General features: G+C 43.0%; 4 protein-coding genes and 1 long non-coding RNA gene across 7 annotated transcripts; 4 read left to right on the forward strand and 1 right to left on the reverse strand.

The window, feature by feature from the left end:
* The first annotated feature begins 70 nt into the window (after window positions 1-70).
* On the forward strand, window positions 71-3,801 carry gba (glucosidase, beta, acid). Of its 2 annotated transcripts, none has more exons than XR_005100672.1 (11): window positions 71-230; window positions 310-501; window positions 776-922; window positions 1,047-1,180; window positions 1,329-1,501; window positions 1,578-1,667; window positions 1,737-1,884; window positions 1,984-2,208; window positions 2,299-2,461; window positions 2,568-2,684; window positions 2,932-3,801. XR_005100672.1 is itself a non-coding variant. In XM_037274473.1 (11 exons), the coding sequence occupies exons 1-11, from the start codon at window positions 164-166 to the stop codon at window positions 3,047-3,049; spliced, it is 1,575 nt and encodes a 524-aa protein (XP_037130368.1). In that variant the 5' UTR covers window positions 71-163; the 3' UTR covers window positions 3,050-3,801. The 2 variants fall into 2 exon arrangements, 1 of the variants encoding a protein (XP_037130368.1); XM_037274473.1 differs by having other exon boundaries at window positions 2,299-2,457; window positions 2,563-2,684.
* On the reverse strand, window positions 3,546-8,316 carry rnf115 (ring finger protein 115). 2 transcript variants are annotated; one of them, XM_037274552.1, is made up of 9 exons: window positions 8,189-8,316; window positions 6,076-6,134; window positions 5,946-6,000; window positions 5,468-5,751; window positions 5,332-5,400; window positions 5,172-5,244; window positions 5,003-5,096; window positions 4,546-4,661; window positions 3,546-4,471 (listed from the first exon to the last, which is right to left on the reverse strand). In XM_037274552.1, exons 1-9 carry the CDS (start codon window positions 8,264-8,266, stop codon window positions 4,352-4,354), a joined length of 948 nt encoding a protein of 315 aa, XP_037130447.1. In that variant the 5' UTR covers window positions 8,267-8,316; the 3' UTR covers window positions 3,546-4,351. The 2 variants fall into 2 exon arrangements, with proteins under 2 accessions (XP_037130447.1, XP_037130446.1); XM_037274551.1 differs by having other exon boundaries at window positions 5,946-6,003.
* LOC119136326 lies at window positions 5,093-7,605 on the forward strand. Its single transcript, XR_005100698.1, has 5 exons — window positions 5,093-5,316; window positions 5,453-5,782; window positions 5,921-6,337; window positions 6,611-6,771; window positions 6,958-7,605. It is a non-coding gene; the product is annotated as an uncharacterized LOC119136326 (long non-coding RNA).
* A 356-nt stretch (window positions 8,317-8,672) lies between the features above and the next one.
* On the forward strand, window positions 8,673-10,000 carry lamtor2 (late endosomal/lysosomal adaptor, MAPK and MTOR activator 2). Its single transcript, XM_037274666.1, has 4 exons — window positions 8,673-8,896; window positions 9,283-9,445; window positions 9,520-9,609; window positions 9,671-10,000. The coding sequence occupies exons 1-4, from the start codon at window positions 8,829-8,831 to the stop codon at window positions 9,725-9,727; spliced, it is 378 nt and encodes a 125-aa protein (XP_037130561.1). The 5' UTR covers window positions 8,673-8,828; the 3' UTR covers window positions 9,728-10,000.
* Window positions 10,001-10,466: 466 nt separating this feature from the next.
* rab25b (RAB25, member RAS oncogene family b) lies at window positions 10,467-14,176 on the forward strand. The gene is made up of 5 exons (XM_037274625.1): window positions 10,467-10,742; window positions 12,420-12,615; window positions 13,139-13,332; window positions 13,412-13,492; window positions 13,718-14,176. Exons 1-5 carry the CDS (start codon window positions 10,706-10,708, stop codon window positions 13,834-13,836), a joined length of 627 nt encoding a protein of 208 aa, XP_037130520.1. The 5' UTR covers window positions 10,467-10,705; the 3' UTR covers window positions 13,837-14,176.
* Window positions 14,177-14,181: the final 5 nt, after the last annotated feature.

Consider the following 14,181-nt stretch of genomic DNA (forward strand, 5'->3'; position numbering starts at 1 on the left):
TTTTCGATCGCGACAAAACAGCACCTCCAACTGGCACATCCGGGAAATTGCATATCACATGAAAGTCACGTGACTTGTTCTCGACTCAAACCGTCAGAATGACAGACTGGTTCACTCGTGAGTCGTGACCTCCGACGAGAGGCGCGAACTTTCTCTTGACGAAATGTTTATAGTCATGTATAGCGCTGTTTTGCTAGCCGCCATTTTCCACACAACAACAACAACGACAGGTAACAAACGCATTCTCCCTTCTGGGCTTAAACCTTCTGTATTAGTTCCAACATTAATTCTACGTCTTCTCCCCACAAGAACGCAACAAGTGTGTCGCCAGAAGCTTCGGTCATGACTCGGTGGTATGTGAATGTAACTCCACGTACTGCGACACCTTGGGCATCGTTTCTCTTCCCCCGCCGGGTCACTACATCTCCTACCTGAGCAGCATGGCCGGAAGCCGGCTCGAGGACAGCCAAGGTCCAGTCCGACCCAACAAAACCGGTGCTGGTGAGTCTTATAAAATGTGGAAAAGTTACTTTTATCATGCTCATAAGACTCTTTATAATTTATTCTTGTACAACGCTTGGCAAACAGTATATGGAATCGTTACTTTAGGAGGATGTTCATTGAGTTATTTAATTTTATATAAGGAAATAAAAGTAGATCACAGACACTTCAAATGGAAAATTTCTGGCTTTCTGATATTAAAAGAAATCAAGGTTCTGTCTTATTACAGGCAGGTGGTGTGTTTATCATACAATATGTCACATCTATCCCTCAGGCCTCAGACTTACTCTCCAACCTGAGAAGAAGTACCAGAAGATAAAAGGATTTGGTGGCGCGATGACCGACGCAGCAGCACTAAACATCCTGTCGCTCTCCGCTGGAGCGCAAGACCAACTGCTGAGACAGTACTTCTCCGAGGAAGGTAGATAACTCTTTATAAGGTATGCTAAGATTTGGTTGACATAGTCAGAGAGGTATTTATTCCTCTAAGAATGTGTGTCAATATGTACAAATAAAGCAATGTGTCAATATTTTGCATTTGCCAGGTATTGGTTACACTGTGGTGCGTGTGCCCATGGCCAGCTGTGACTTCTCCACTCGTCTGTACACATACGCTGACACGCGGGATGACTACAGCCTGCATAGTTTCAATCTGGCTCCTGAAGATGTACACATGAAGGTTGGGGAACATACACAAAAAGATTATTGCCAAATGCACTTAAATGCTAGTGTTGCTATTGTTAGCTTCTGCACTCAACCGCATCTAAGCTATGAGGGTGTGCACACTTATGCAAAGTTGTTAAGTTTTGTTGTTGCGTTGTTGTTAGATTCCTCTGCTGCTCAGAGCCCAGGCCATGGCTCCTCAACCTTTGTCCCTGCTGGCCAGTGCCTGGAGCGCCCCCGCCTGGATGAAGACAAACGATGCGCTCATAGGAAAAGGCTCCTTGAAGGGAAAACCTGGTGGAAAGGACCATCAAAGTTGGGCTCAGTACTACATAAGGTAATTCTTCATGCACATCAAATGTTTTTATGAAAGCTTCTATTGTATTGTAATAGTTCCTCTTCGTCCCTCTCAGATTCCTTGAGGAATACGCCAAGTATAATTTGACATTTTGGGCCGTGACCACAGGGAACGAACCAACTGCGGGACGACTAACCAACTACAGGTGTCCTCTTTCTTGAAGGATATGAAAGTTCGAACAAATTTAGAGACATCATGTTTTGTCTCCCTGCAGTTTCCAGGCGCTGGGCTTCACTCCCGAGGAGCAGAGGGACTGGGTGGCGTTGGACCTGGGCCCAGCCCTTCACGCTTCGTCTTTCCCGCACACTCACGTGCTCATTCTGGACGACAACCGCCTGCTGCTGCCTCGGTGGGCCAAAGTGGTGAGTGCGCCATGGTGGACACTTTTTTTTTTTTCTTTCAGTCAATATGTTTAGGACCATCACGGCAAAATATATTTATGATGCCGTGACCACCACCAGGTGCTTAGTGACATCCACGCAGGTCGCTACATCCACGGGGTGGCGGTGCATTGGTACATGGACTTATTGATCCCCGCCGGGCCCACCCTGGTAACCACCCACCAGATGTTCCCCGAGTATTACCTGTTTGGCACCGAAGCCTGCGCAGGCTGGAAACCGGCGGACCGGGGGGTGAAATTGGGCAGCTGGCAGAGAGCCGAAAAATACGCGCATGACATCTTAGAGGTAGGAAGGCGGATGTGAGTCAGAAAGCCCGTAGGCTGTCAACACAAGCCGGGACAAGTTGTTTTTAATTTTTTGTGCTTTTATATTCAGGATTTAAATCATTATGTGACGGGCTGGACCGACTGGAATCTAGCGCTGGATCAGACCGGGGGGCCCAACTGGGTGAAGAATTTTGTAGACAGCCCTGTCATAGTTGACGCTAAGCGTGATGTCTTCTACAAGCAACCGACATTTTACAGCTTGGCACATTCAGGTACTAAGGCAAAATTTGATTTATAGATTTTTTTAGACTATAGTGAAATTCTCATTGATTGATTTATTTAATTTGTTTGTTTTAATTTTTTTTAATCCGTGTATAGTAAATTCCTGAGTAAGGACTCCCAGAGAGTCGGCGTGTCCGCCAGCGGGGAAACGGACCTCGAATTCTCTGCCTTCATCCGACCAGACGGCTTAGTGGTGCTCATCGTCCTCAACAGGTTGTATGATCGCCTGAATCTTTGCACTTCAGCATTTAATCTTCAAATGTAACACAAAGAAAACCACACGTTGTGTATTTAAAATAACCACCTAGCTTCGCTGATGTTTAGCTCAATGCTAATAAATAATATATAACGACAGAGACAACTTGGAAGTCACCAAGTGTCACGGAACGGTTTGTGTTCAACTTTAGAGGTTCCACTTTTGAGTGTGACTTGACTTTAATGAACCGTGTGTGTTGTTTAGGTCATCATCAAAGATCCAGTTTGAGGTGTGGGACCCAGCGGTGGGCTACATCCCCTCCACAGCACCGCCTCGTTCCTTACTCACACTTGCTTGGTACACACTGGGAATAAATGTGTAAACAGTTGTTGTTCACATGAAGGTAAGCCTTTAACTTGGCAGAACAGAACCGCTCTCTTTTTTCAGAACTTTTAATGTTCGCTCACATTTCTTGCACACTGAGAAGACCAAAAAACGGGTTTTACAAGAATAACACTGAAGTACGATAAAGACGTAATGTTGCATGATCAATATTTTAGTATGATTTTATCTTTTAAATGATAAAATGTTGTGATGTGAGAATAATTTTATATGCTTGAAAACAATTGCCTTAACTCTTAAGTAATTTTTTTTTTAGGCAATTTTAACATGATTGCCAAACTGGTTACTAATTTAGTGAATTTGCTCCAAGGATTTCTTTGACAAGCAAATCATTTTTTTGCACTCAGGACTAATTACATTTTTAACAGTGTTTCCGCTTTTGACATGCTCATTTTCAACAACATGTATTTCTATTTAATTGTAAATAAATTTAAAAAATCAGTCTTTGACTTGGAAAGAGACAAAAAGAGAAGGGATGTTTTTTTTAGTCACTTTATTAATACATGATAGACATTTTTCATTTATATAATATACAGTTTGTTACCCATGTGTGCCATTCACATTTGCGCCTGTTGTTTTTCTTTGCAAACCTTTTAGGTTTGTGGACTACAATTATTTACATAAAAAAAAACAAGTTGTAAAAATGTGGTCATACGCAGAGGACTAAAATGAGCGGGATGACATCAGACTATAATCTGATGTACAGCATCAGAAATAGGTGGAATTGAAGAAGAAAAAAAAGGGACGAGCGATGATGGTTTTGTTGGTGTGAGAGTTTTAAGCTGCAATTTCCCATTTAAGAATACTTAAAACAAAACGATAAACCAAAGAAATACGCTCGTGGACCGTCAAACAATAAATACAGAATGTTTACAGCAATGTGGCGACTTTTCAGATACAAAAGCCGACTTTTGTCCCAAATTGTGTTTAAGGTGGGGGGGAGTGGGTAAACATGGATGGGCTTCGTCTGAAACGGAAAAGAGACCTTAAAGGGGACTTAGTATGAAAACTGACCAGCTAATTGCTTGTATACAAATGTCTTTAAGGTATTTGAAACAGACCTCCCAAAAGTATCCTGGACTTTTAACTGAAGCAAGAATTTGCCCAAATGTATCATGATGTCTCCTTTAAGATCTGTGTGTGTACATGGTTCAGGGGAAAAGATATTAACCAGAAAATTACCAAAAAAAAAGTGATTAAGACGGCAACGGAGGTGAAGGGGAGCGAGAAGCGGCTCCCAGGCGAGTTCTTCTTTTTTTTTTTTTTTTCCCCCCGTCCAGCTTCAGAAGGACCATCTCTCCTGTGTGCGGGGGTCCATGGAGAGCGAGGGGGGCTCTGACGGGGGCTGACTGCTGCTGTCTTCGCCGTTCAAACTCTTCCGACAAACCGGACACGTGTCGTGCTGTGGATTGCCGACAGTTTTAAAAGCCGATTGTCTTGTGACTTGTTTGTTGTGATTTGTTTGTTGTGACTCACCATCTCCAGCCAGGGTACGATACAGGCTGAATGGAAGAAGTGGTTGCAGGGGAGCTGTCTGACGGGCTCGCCCACCTCAAAGTCTTCTTTGCACACTGGACATTCCATACAACAGTCTGCGCACACAAGTTTAAAGCTCATTTCATTACTTTGGAGTGGACATGATCAATTAGTCAATCCATGATGGAAGTGATGGTAGATCAATCTTGAAGCTCTGAACGCTCAGTTATTTTCTTGTGGTCATTCAGGATTTATATTTGGATACCCCTGATGGCATCCGAAGATCGGATGCTGACCGACGAGTGAGGTGTCGGGGGCTTTAAATTTATATTGGAGATTTTCAAGGTGAGCAACAAATCTTCTACTCGTGTTGTAATAATTTCCACAGATTTTGTGAATTGCGACTTTTAAGGACCCCCTGTGCTTTATAACATAAGAAATAATGTGCAAGTCTAACCTGCTTGTTCCTGAGAAATATTCACAAAGGGTAGAGAAGAGATCCTCTCTTTCTCGGCTGGAGGAGGCCCTGTGTTCTCCAGCTGACCGAGTAACTGCACAGACACACAAAATGATTAGCATTAAGGATAATAAAAACAAATTCTCAGGTATGGCATGATTTGCTATACTTGTGTTATTACAGCATCCAGGCCTCCCTGTCCCCAGGCGTAGTCTCCCGGATTGGAATGCAGCATGCCTGTCCTGGAGAGCCACAAAGACCATTTGTTGACAGTCACATCGTCATACCAAATGACATCCGGACAGCGCTCGAAGGTAGTAGCGTCTCACCATGACAACGGCGGCGTGCCCGAGACTCCCGAGTTGGCGAAAAGACCGGCAAGGAACTGTTGTACAATCCTGATGGACACACGTCGACGGTTTAATGCGCATATTTGAAATTTGTATTCAGGTGATGTCAACCTACCCTTCGACAGCGGGCGAGCGGTCGGGCCTGCTGCTGACTCTGGACCGATGCCTCCTCTGGGTGTGTAGGCGCGGGGGTCGTGCCGGGCCCCAGTGGTCGCCGGCGCCTAGCGAACCCGCCATGGGCCCCCCGAGGCCAGCGGGGACCGAGCCCCCGATGGGTCCGCTTGCGAAACCCCCGAAGTCGCCAAGCCCGGCCAGGCGCCCGCCGGGGAGCCGTGGTTCCGAGTCGGGGTTGTCGCCGTCGATGGAAAAGGGCCGCTCCATTAACAGCAGGTGCCAAAGCTGCGAGGGTGACGACAAAACAACACGGGAGGTTAGTTGCTATCTAAATATCATAAATATAGATCACCTGGATTGAATATAAATGGTCTGCAGAGTCGAGATGTTTTTTTTTCCTTTTTCAACCACTCGTAATCGAATCGTTTCAATTATTCGATTGTTTCGGTCACAGGCTGTCACTCAGTTAAGACAAGTACCTCTGCAAACTGATTGGTTGTGTCATCTAGTCCGTTGGCGTCTCCCTCTAAGAGGCTGCTGGAATTACAGACAAAAAAAAATGACAGCTCATCACGAGATGTAACCCATCGAATGAGTCACGGCTCTTACCTGGAATCTTCCGTCACTTCCTCGATGAAGCCCGACTCGCAGCGAGGACAGATATACTCCTTGAAAAGGTTAGAGTGCATAGTTTTAAGATTTATGACAGAATGATAAAATTATACACAATTTCTTTTCGGCCTGTTAAAATTTCTTCTGATTGATGATTTCAGAATGTGTCCCAGGAAGACGTCTGACGTGCATACAGATGGACTTGTACTGTGTTTGTGTGTTACATTTCCGCCATAATGTTGATGCCAGTGCGAGTCAGGTGACTTCTGCCTATCAGGAGCGGATGAGTTCTTTTTAATCTACAAATGATTTAGCCTCTCAAATTAAATGCTGCCTTGGGGCATGCATGTTCGCCCGCACTTGTTTTAAAATATGATCCACACATTTATATATATATATTTTTTTTTACATGATATTTTCTTGACTGTTTTCAGTTTCATCTAAAGTAACCCAAGAGGTTGAGCTGGTCTGCCACACCTAACGTGTTCGACACTATGACAGACTGATTTTTTCTTTTTCTTTGTGAGCTCAGCAGTCAGAGATGGTTGGGGTGTCCTCCTCGTAAGTCATCTACGCTATTATTGAACAATGACACGGAGACGTGGATGTCACTTGGCTTGGAAAAGCCACAGGTTCCAGCAGTGTCCACGTGAGACAAGCAGGCTGGAATTAACCTCACAACTGCTCAGTCAGGTCAGAAGATTACATTTCGTGTGGCTATAATATATTTAGATCACACAGTAAAGACTCTTAAGTCGGACTTTATTTCTGCTCTGCTTTTACCGCCAATTCGAATGGCAGAAAGAGGATCTAAATTATGAAAATATAAAATCCACTTCTTTTTTGCTCCACATTTATAAGCCTCTTTCCTCCCACCAGGTGTAAGCGGAGTCCCCTAATACCTCAGCAGCAGTCAAATAAAATCATTATGCAAAATGTAGGCGGTGGCAGCCGCTTCTGGTTGAGCAACAACGCAAGGATACAGGTGTCATCATCTTCTTTTCGCCTTTGGGGCAAAGTCCAAGGTGCGCAAAGTGCTTTGCTACACACAAATTTCGTCCGCAGCCCGGCAAATCTATTCATCATGATTTGTCTTTGTCATAAATTGTCTTTTCATTGTGTTGTCCGCATTCATCTGTTTTTTTCTGACACGTAAACGTTCTTGAATCTAAAACTGAATTATGGCTGGGTGATTAATCAATTAATTAGCATTTGTTTGTCAGCATAGATGTACTTTTAGCGGCATTCCATATTGTTTGGATCTAATTTTAAAATAGGAATGTCAATTTGAGATCAGAGAAAATTTACTATAATGAATGAATAAAATATAATTGCTAATTGTGTCAGTGGTGGCGAGAAACCTTTTTATTAAGGGACATTTTGGTTTACTTACAGTAAAGCCAGTGTTTCGAGTTTTTTTCCACCAAGTCCAACTAAGACACAAACTGCATTTGAATGTTTCAATTTAAATATATTACACATTAAATGCAACTGTAATGATCGGAGGAATACAAATGAACTTTGGCAGTGCTTCGAAGTTCGGAGCTTTTCTCTTGGAGTTTTTTTTCTTTGTTTGTGGAAATTGTGATGCAAAGCTCGAGTCGGCATTCCGTGTCCAACATGCTACCACTCCATTCCAAATTGAAACTAAAAGTATTTATGAACGCAAAATCCCCCTGCTTGGAAATAAACGGGGACTTTTGATCAGACTATTAGGGTGAGGTGAAACTGTCCGTGAAGGAAATTCAAATACTATTTTATACGTCCTTATTCTGCTCAGTATTGTGTATTTTAATGCAACACACAACAACCAGAGCAGACAAGCCGAGGCTCGAGGCTAACTCTTTGGACATGAATGTCTTCCACGAGCATTACAAATAAAATATGAGTCCCATTTGCAACGTGCATTAATGGACACATAGATTTGCATTTGTTACCGGTGTATTTTGCACGTTTATAACTAACAACAAACGCCGCTGACTGCTCGGAGGCTAACTAGCTTTTTTGCTAAGGAAGGCAAGCGGAGCACACGGTAATCGGCATAGACGCCAACTTGTCAACTGAGAAAATACGACGACATAAAGCCGAGAGTGAAAAACAAAGGTCTTACCGGTAGTTTGGGGTTTACTTCTCCCTTACAACAGTGACAAAAAAACCGATGCGGGGGAACAGCCGCAGCCTCCGCCATCTTCCCCAAGCGAGCACACAAACAGTGACGTCGGTCCTCCACCAAGTCACTACGAGGGCCCGCCTCCTTCCCATCATGCACCTCGCCGCAGACCATCCAATCACAGAAAGGTACTCGTCTGTTGACAAACAGAGACCTGCGTGTGTCTCCCGAATGTTTCGGTGTCTTTTTCTAGCAGCCAAGTGATGTTTTCCAAAACGGGAAACGCTGTAATGTCATTAAAGAAATACGAGAAAAACTTTTATTTCTCAATAGAGATTATTTCCAGTTTTGAATGTGTATAAATCCATGTTGTTTTCACATTGTGCTGACTATTTGCCCCCACTAGCTTAACCTCTTCAGGCACGCAGCTTCAAGGGCGTGTCGTACTATCCCGTGGTGGCAGCTGGCACTGAAAAACTTCCGGTATCTTCAGCTAGCACAGGAAGTGCCATGACGACAAGCCGCCACAACAAAATGCGCTAGCCATTTCTTGAGAGCAATATCGTGACTAGTGTTTTCATCTTTTTCCATCCGTATTTGATTTAAGACAACAGTCTAACGTTAGAGAGCGGCAGGAGTCATGTTACGACCGAAGGCTTTGACGCAGGTTCTGAGCCAAGCCAACACAAACGGAGTCCAAAGCACCCTGTGAGTACTGCTAGCCTAGCCTCTCCGGATGCTAACTTGTCAGCTGATTGGAAAACTTTAGAGTGTCGAATACCGACTTATTAAACGATTGTTTTGGAATGCATCCACTAATAAAGGTCTTGCCATGATATCAAATGATTTTGAAAGGGTTGCCGATGCCGCTAAATGCCACCCTTTTTAATATTTTATGGGTATATCTAGAATTGTAAGGCATTTTCTAGTCTTCATGAAATTTCCCAATAATTCATGCACAAAATACGGAACCATGCACTTATTGTGGTAATTAGTTGCACGGCTTGTTACCATAAGTAATGTTATTGTGAGAAATCAAACATTATTATCTTGTGCAAGTTCCTTTATTTTTACATTTGCTTATTGGCTGTCAGATTGCTAAACAACGAAGGCTCTCTCCTGGCCTACTCTGGCTACGGGGACACGGACGCTCGGGTCACGGCTGCCATCGCCAGCAACATCTGGGCGGCCTATGACAAGAACGGCCACCAGGCCTTTAATGAGGACAAGCTCAAATTCATACTCATGGACTGCATGGTAAGCCATGCGTTTCTCCTTGTCAGAAATATACAAGTGGGCCTCTCACCGACAACATGCGTTTGTCATCACAGGAGGGAAGAGTGGCCATCACGCGAGTGGCCAACCTACTCCTATGCATGTACGCCAAAGAGACAGTGGGCTTCGGAATGCTCAAAGCCAAGGTGAGGCAACAACTTCCTCATCCTCGTCGATTTATTGCTCATGTGTGCTTTTGTCACGCAGGCTGAGGCTCTGGTGCAGTACCTGGAAGAACCTCTGACCCAAGTAGCCGCATCGTAGTTGGATTGTAGCACAGGCCGGTCTTTGGTGTGCCTTTTCACTCACATCACGTCTATTTTTGTTTGTTTTTTTAATTTAATCATGGAAAGGTGTTGATGTTATTAACAACTTCTTTTGTCTCTTCAGTTAGACTTTGTGTTGTATTTTTTTCCTCACTGTGACATTAAGGAAGGTTCATGAAAGGATCATGATTTGTTAAGTGTCATTGAAATGTAATTAAGTTGAAATGTGACAGTTTATATCAAATGTGTACATAAACATTTTCTGATTACAGAGCTTATCATTTTATTGTTCATTTTGGGACTTAGTAAGACAGAGTTATGACAAGGCTGGAGGCAGGTAAGAAAAGTCTGACATTTTATACAACAAAAACTATTCAGAAATACAGCAACTTTTTACATTACATTAAATCTTGTTTTACTTTACATTTTCTAATATTCAACAAAATATGAATTTTTTACCTAAAGAAATCCCCAAAATTAACTTTATTCTCATAATATTACTATTTTTTTAAATAGACCTCTATCTACAAAATACTATACAACTTTAAAAAAAATACGAATAGACTAAAAATTAAAACTCAAATCTAATCAGGAAAAAAAAAAAAGGGATGGATGACATTGAATAGAAATATTCAGTATGGAAGGTTGTGGTGAGTGTTCATTCTCATCCCCCCCAGCAGGAGGCGCCTGACAGAAACTGAGCTTTTCACCTGCCCCCACCCCGGCACCTGATAGTGCCACACCTCCATTACCACTCCCTGACCTGGATATGCGCACAACATGTCTCACCTCAGCGAGCCTGAAATGTAAGCCAGCAGGCAGGAAAGCAGGAAGGTTGGACGGCTGTGCCAAAACCGGATGGTTTCCGTCCTCTGATCTGACGGGGACCTGTCAGTAGTAAGACGGCTGCCGCTTGCCAGCTGAGTCACTTCCCTCAGAAGAAGGCGAGACACGGGAAGCAGTGGATGGACGCAACATGGGCTCGGACGAGGCCTACAATTTTGTCTTCAAGGGTGAGTCCATTTGTTCTGGTTCTCATGTAAGCATTCCAAAAGAATTACTGTATTGTTCAACTCTTCAGAACAACCTTGTCTTTCCATGCACACTTCCTTGTTTAAGATAAGCTTGACAGACGTCTCTATCTGCTTGGCTCACTTACACTGCCTGCTACATATTGAAAAAATAATATATTGTGTTTCCGACTTGAGAAAGTAAAAGTAACTAACCCTAACTCGGGCTAAAATAAAAGTAATAATAACTAACCAACGTAATGTAACCCCGTAACCTACAGTACCTAAATTAAATATAAAAGTAACCAAACTAACTCTAACCTCCTAATCCTAACTGTAATTAAAATAAAAGGAGCTAACCAAGTATCATGGACTCCTGCATATTCACAGTTTGGGGCTCAGCTCAAAGCCATATTTAATATAAAAGTGGTGCTTTGGCGCCAGCATCTCATCTTGGTGCCAAGCAACTATGTTGACATGAGGGGAGGAGTTTCATTTAGTCAGGCTCTAGCCTGATCTAATGGGACAAAATTCCTTTCTGAGCATCCACCACAACTACGATTAGAAAATATATCCCGCCAATAGCAAAGTACAATTAACTAGCCTAACCCAGTTCCCGATAAAAGTCAAAGGCACGACTAAGTCTGACTGTAATACGAAACTAGATTGCAGAATGATAAAAGAAAAATGCAGGTTGGACAGAGCAACTTCCTCATTTAACTCTCGTCGAGCATCTCGCCCTCTCCAAAAAAACTGCGGTTGAAACCGGACAAGCATGGTAATTAGGGCTTATCCAACAGAGAACAATACTGTCTACTATCTCATTTTAAGCGGCGCGGCGGGACCAGAAAGACTGGAAAATGTTGGAAAACCATCGGAAATGTGTTAGCCGTAGTGTTATTTATTTACTCATTCTTTCATATTATTTTTTTATGATGATTTTTAATATGTATCAGTTGGCAAAATGTTCATTTGTGGTATTTTTTGACGTTTAATGCCCTCTGCAACAAACTGGAATTTGAAAGGTTAGAAAATGATGACAGTTAAAAAGTTGATGCAGTAAACTAAAGAGAAAAACTATTTTAAATTACAGTGTCTGTTTTTCGAACAGAACATTCCCACGAACAAGGAGGTTAGTAAAATCCAACAATGCCTTACAGTTTTTTTTTAAATATTAACCACACAACCTCAATGAATCACTCGTTAAAAGTGATCTTTCGTCTATTAAATATTACCCATGAGATCATGCCACATTGTTCAACTGTTGCCTTTCCTGCTAAAACAAGCGAGCAAGGGGAAAAAAAGTAGTCATGCCGTCAAGTGTAAGAAACTAAAAATTCCTGGGAATCAACAGTCCATTGTGGTAGAAAGCTTCATGTTTGCCCGTACTTTGGGGATTGTTGCTATTGTTTGTATAAGTAGTTACTGAATAGTGAAGGACACCAGTGGAAAAAGTGACATTATTCTAAAATTCACGAGGGGGGGGGGGTGCATGGATACCAGAGAGTGGCCTCCAAACCAGACAGAGTAGATTATTCCTCAAGGTAAACATTCTAGAGACAAAAGTGTCATCTCAGCATGCTTATGTAAAAAAAAAAATGAAACAGTCGCTCTGAATTTTGTGATTAGGGAATTCCAGAAAGCAGTCCAGTTTTGAATTTTTTTTTGTGGCCTCCTCAGTCGTCCTGATCGGCGAGTCGGGCGTGGGCAAGAGCAACTTGTTGTCCCGCTTCACCAAGAACGAGTTCAACCACGACAGCCGCACCACCATCGGCGTGGAATTCAGCACGCGCACGGTGCAGCTCAACGGCTTCACCATCAAGGCCCAGATCTGGGACACGGCGGGACTGGAGCGCTACCGGGCCATCACGTCGGCGTGAGTCGCTGATGATATTGTAAACACAAGCGTGTGCTTCGCGCTGTTTTCAGGACAAACACTTTAGTTAACCTGCAAAACAACCCGCACTGTCCACAGCCAGTGTTTCCTTATGTGAGCCGAGGAGGTTCTTTTAGACAAAAGTAGTGCTTTGCTGCCATGCCGTGGAGTCTATATTGAATATATGAGCTATATTGAAGTGAGCTGATGAGCCTCATTTAGATAATAGTGCTTTGCATCTTGGTGCTAAAGAACAATTTTGAAGTGAGTTGATGAACCTCATTTGGATAAAAGTAGTGCTTTGCCACTAATGTATGACATCTACATTGAAGAGTTGAGGCGATTCATTGAGATAAAATGAGTGTTTTGCCATTGTTGTGCAATGAGTTGGGGAGCTGTATTTAGACAAAAGTAGTGCTTTTCCGCCATCAATGCACCAAGGAATTGTTGAAATCAGTCCAGTAGATTTGCTGCCATTCTGTGGCACCTCCAGGCAATGATAAGTCTTTATGGGGGTCAACAGGTACTACCGAGGTGCAGTGGGAGCCCTCCTGGTTTATGACATCACCAAACACCTGACCTATGAGAGCGTGGAGCGATGGCTGAAGGAGCTATTCGACCACGCCGACCCCCACATTGTGGTCATGCTGGTGGGCAACAAGTCCGACCTGGAGTCGGAGAGGTCGGTGCCCACGGACGAAGCCAAGGACTTTGCAGGTATTCACCATACATTCAAATAGGCGCTCCGGTTCAAAAAGGTATAAATAATATAATATTATTTTTTTCTTCTCTCTAGAGAAAAAAGGTCTGTTGTTTTTGGAGACCTCCGCTTTGTCATCAACTAACGTGGAGGCTGCGTTCAACACTGTCCTAACAGGTAAGCAGAATAATCGCAAACTTGCTAAATCATTTGACTTCCTGGTTCCACTCCAGTCCTTTAGGTGGCGGTAATGTACATCACCGAGTGTTTCCCAACTGCCACACACATTTGTCCACATCTTTTCATAGAAAGCTAACTAACAAAAAATTAAGTATCATTTTGTGTGATAATGATTTCATTAGGGGTTTATATTGTGATGATCTTTTATCTCCCTCAATGCAGAGATTCACAAGAAGGTGAGTAGTAAACAAGTATCTCGAGGTTCCATCACCGCTGTCACCTTGAACACCCCAAGAGTGGAGCCCACCGAGGAAAAGAAACCTTGCTGCAAGAATGTCTAAGCTTCCCAGGGAGCTCGTGGGAGGGACCGGTCATGAGACTCCTCTTTAAAAATGACTGATTTGAACATATGCCAGGCTGGTGTAATGTGAATAAACGCAATATCCTGCCTGTTGTATTGTCCATCTTGGGTTAGCTGTAATTTAAATAATTAAACTGGAAGGTGTTTTAATGTTTTTTTAAAATACACGTTAAGAGGGGAAGCTTTGCTTGCTGTCGAATGTGAAGTGCGTGTGTGTGCTACTGCTGAAATAAACGATTTGCGATAAAAAATTTTACTATTGGATGTAACTGTGCTTTGTTATAAAGTGGTGAATAAATAGAAGTATTGCTTTAACGCCATCTTG

Source organism: Syngnathus acus, chromosome 16 (assembly GCF_901709675.1).
Source record: "Syngnathus acus chromosome 16, fSynAcu1.2, whole genome shotgun sequence".
NCBI classification, from domain to species: domain Eukaryota; kingdom Metazoa; phylum Chordata; class Actinopteri; order Syngnathiformes; family Syngnathidae; genus Syngnathus; species Syngnathus acus.

Bases quoted from the DNA above. Each gene is read 5' to 3' on its own strand.
- rnf115 (XM_037274551.1), bottom strand. From the start codon at position 8,266: ATGGCGGAGGCTGCGGCTGTTCCCCCGCATCGGTTTTTTTGTCACTGT. The intron at 5,401-5,467 runs GTAGGTTGACAT...TGTGTCCATCAG, and splicing joins CGCTCGCCCGCTGTCGAAGG to GATTGTACAACAGTTCCTTG. The intron at 5,245-5,331 runs GTGAGACGCTAC...GTGGCTCTCCAG, and splicing joins GGCACGCCGCCGTTGTCATG to GACAGGCATGCTGCATTCCA.
- lamtor2 (XM_037274666.1), top strand. From the start codon at position 8,829: ATGTTACGACCGAAGGCTTTGACGCAGGTTCTGAGCCAAGCCAACACA. The intron at 8,897-9,282 runs GTGAGTACTGCT...ATTGGCTGTCAG, and splicing joins AACGGAGTCCAAAGCACCCT to ATTGCTAAACAACGAAGGCT. The intron at 9,446-9,519 runs GTAAGCCATGCG...TTGTCATCACAG, and splicing joins TCATACTCATGGACTGCATG to GAGGGAAGAGTGGCCATCAC.
- gba (XM_037274473.1), top strand. From the start codon at position 164: ATGTTTATAGTCATGTATAGCGCTGTTTTGCTAGCCGCCATTTTCCAC. The intron at 1,502-1,577 runs GTAATTCTTCAT...CGTCCCTCTCAG, and splicing joins TGGGCTCAGTACTACATAAG to ATTCCTTGAGGAATACGCCA. The intron at 2,209-2,298 runs GTAGGAAGGCGG...TTTTATATTCAG, and splicing joins ACGCGCATGACATCTTAGAG to GATTTAAATCATTATGTGAC.
- rab25b (XM_037274625.1), top strand. From the start codon at position 10,706: ATGGGCTCGGACGAGGCCTACAATTTTGTCTTCAAGG. The intron at 10,743-12,419 runs GTGAGTCCATTT...TGGCCTCCTCAG, and splicing joins CTACAATTTTGTCTTCAAGG to TCGTCCTGATCGGCGAGTCG. The intron at 13,333-13,411 runs GTATTCACCATA...TCTTCTCTCTAG, and splicing joins CGAAGCCAAGGACTTTGCAG to AGAAAAAAGGTCTGTTGTTT.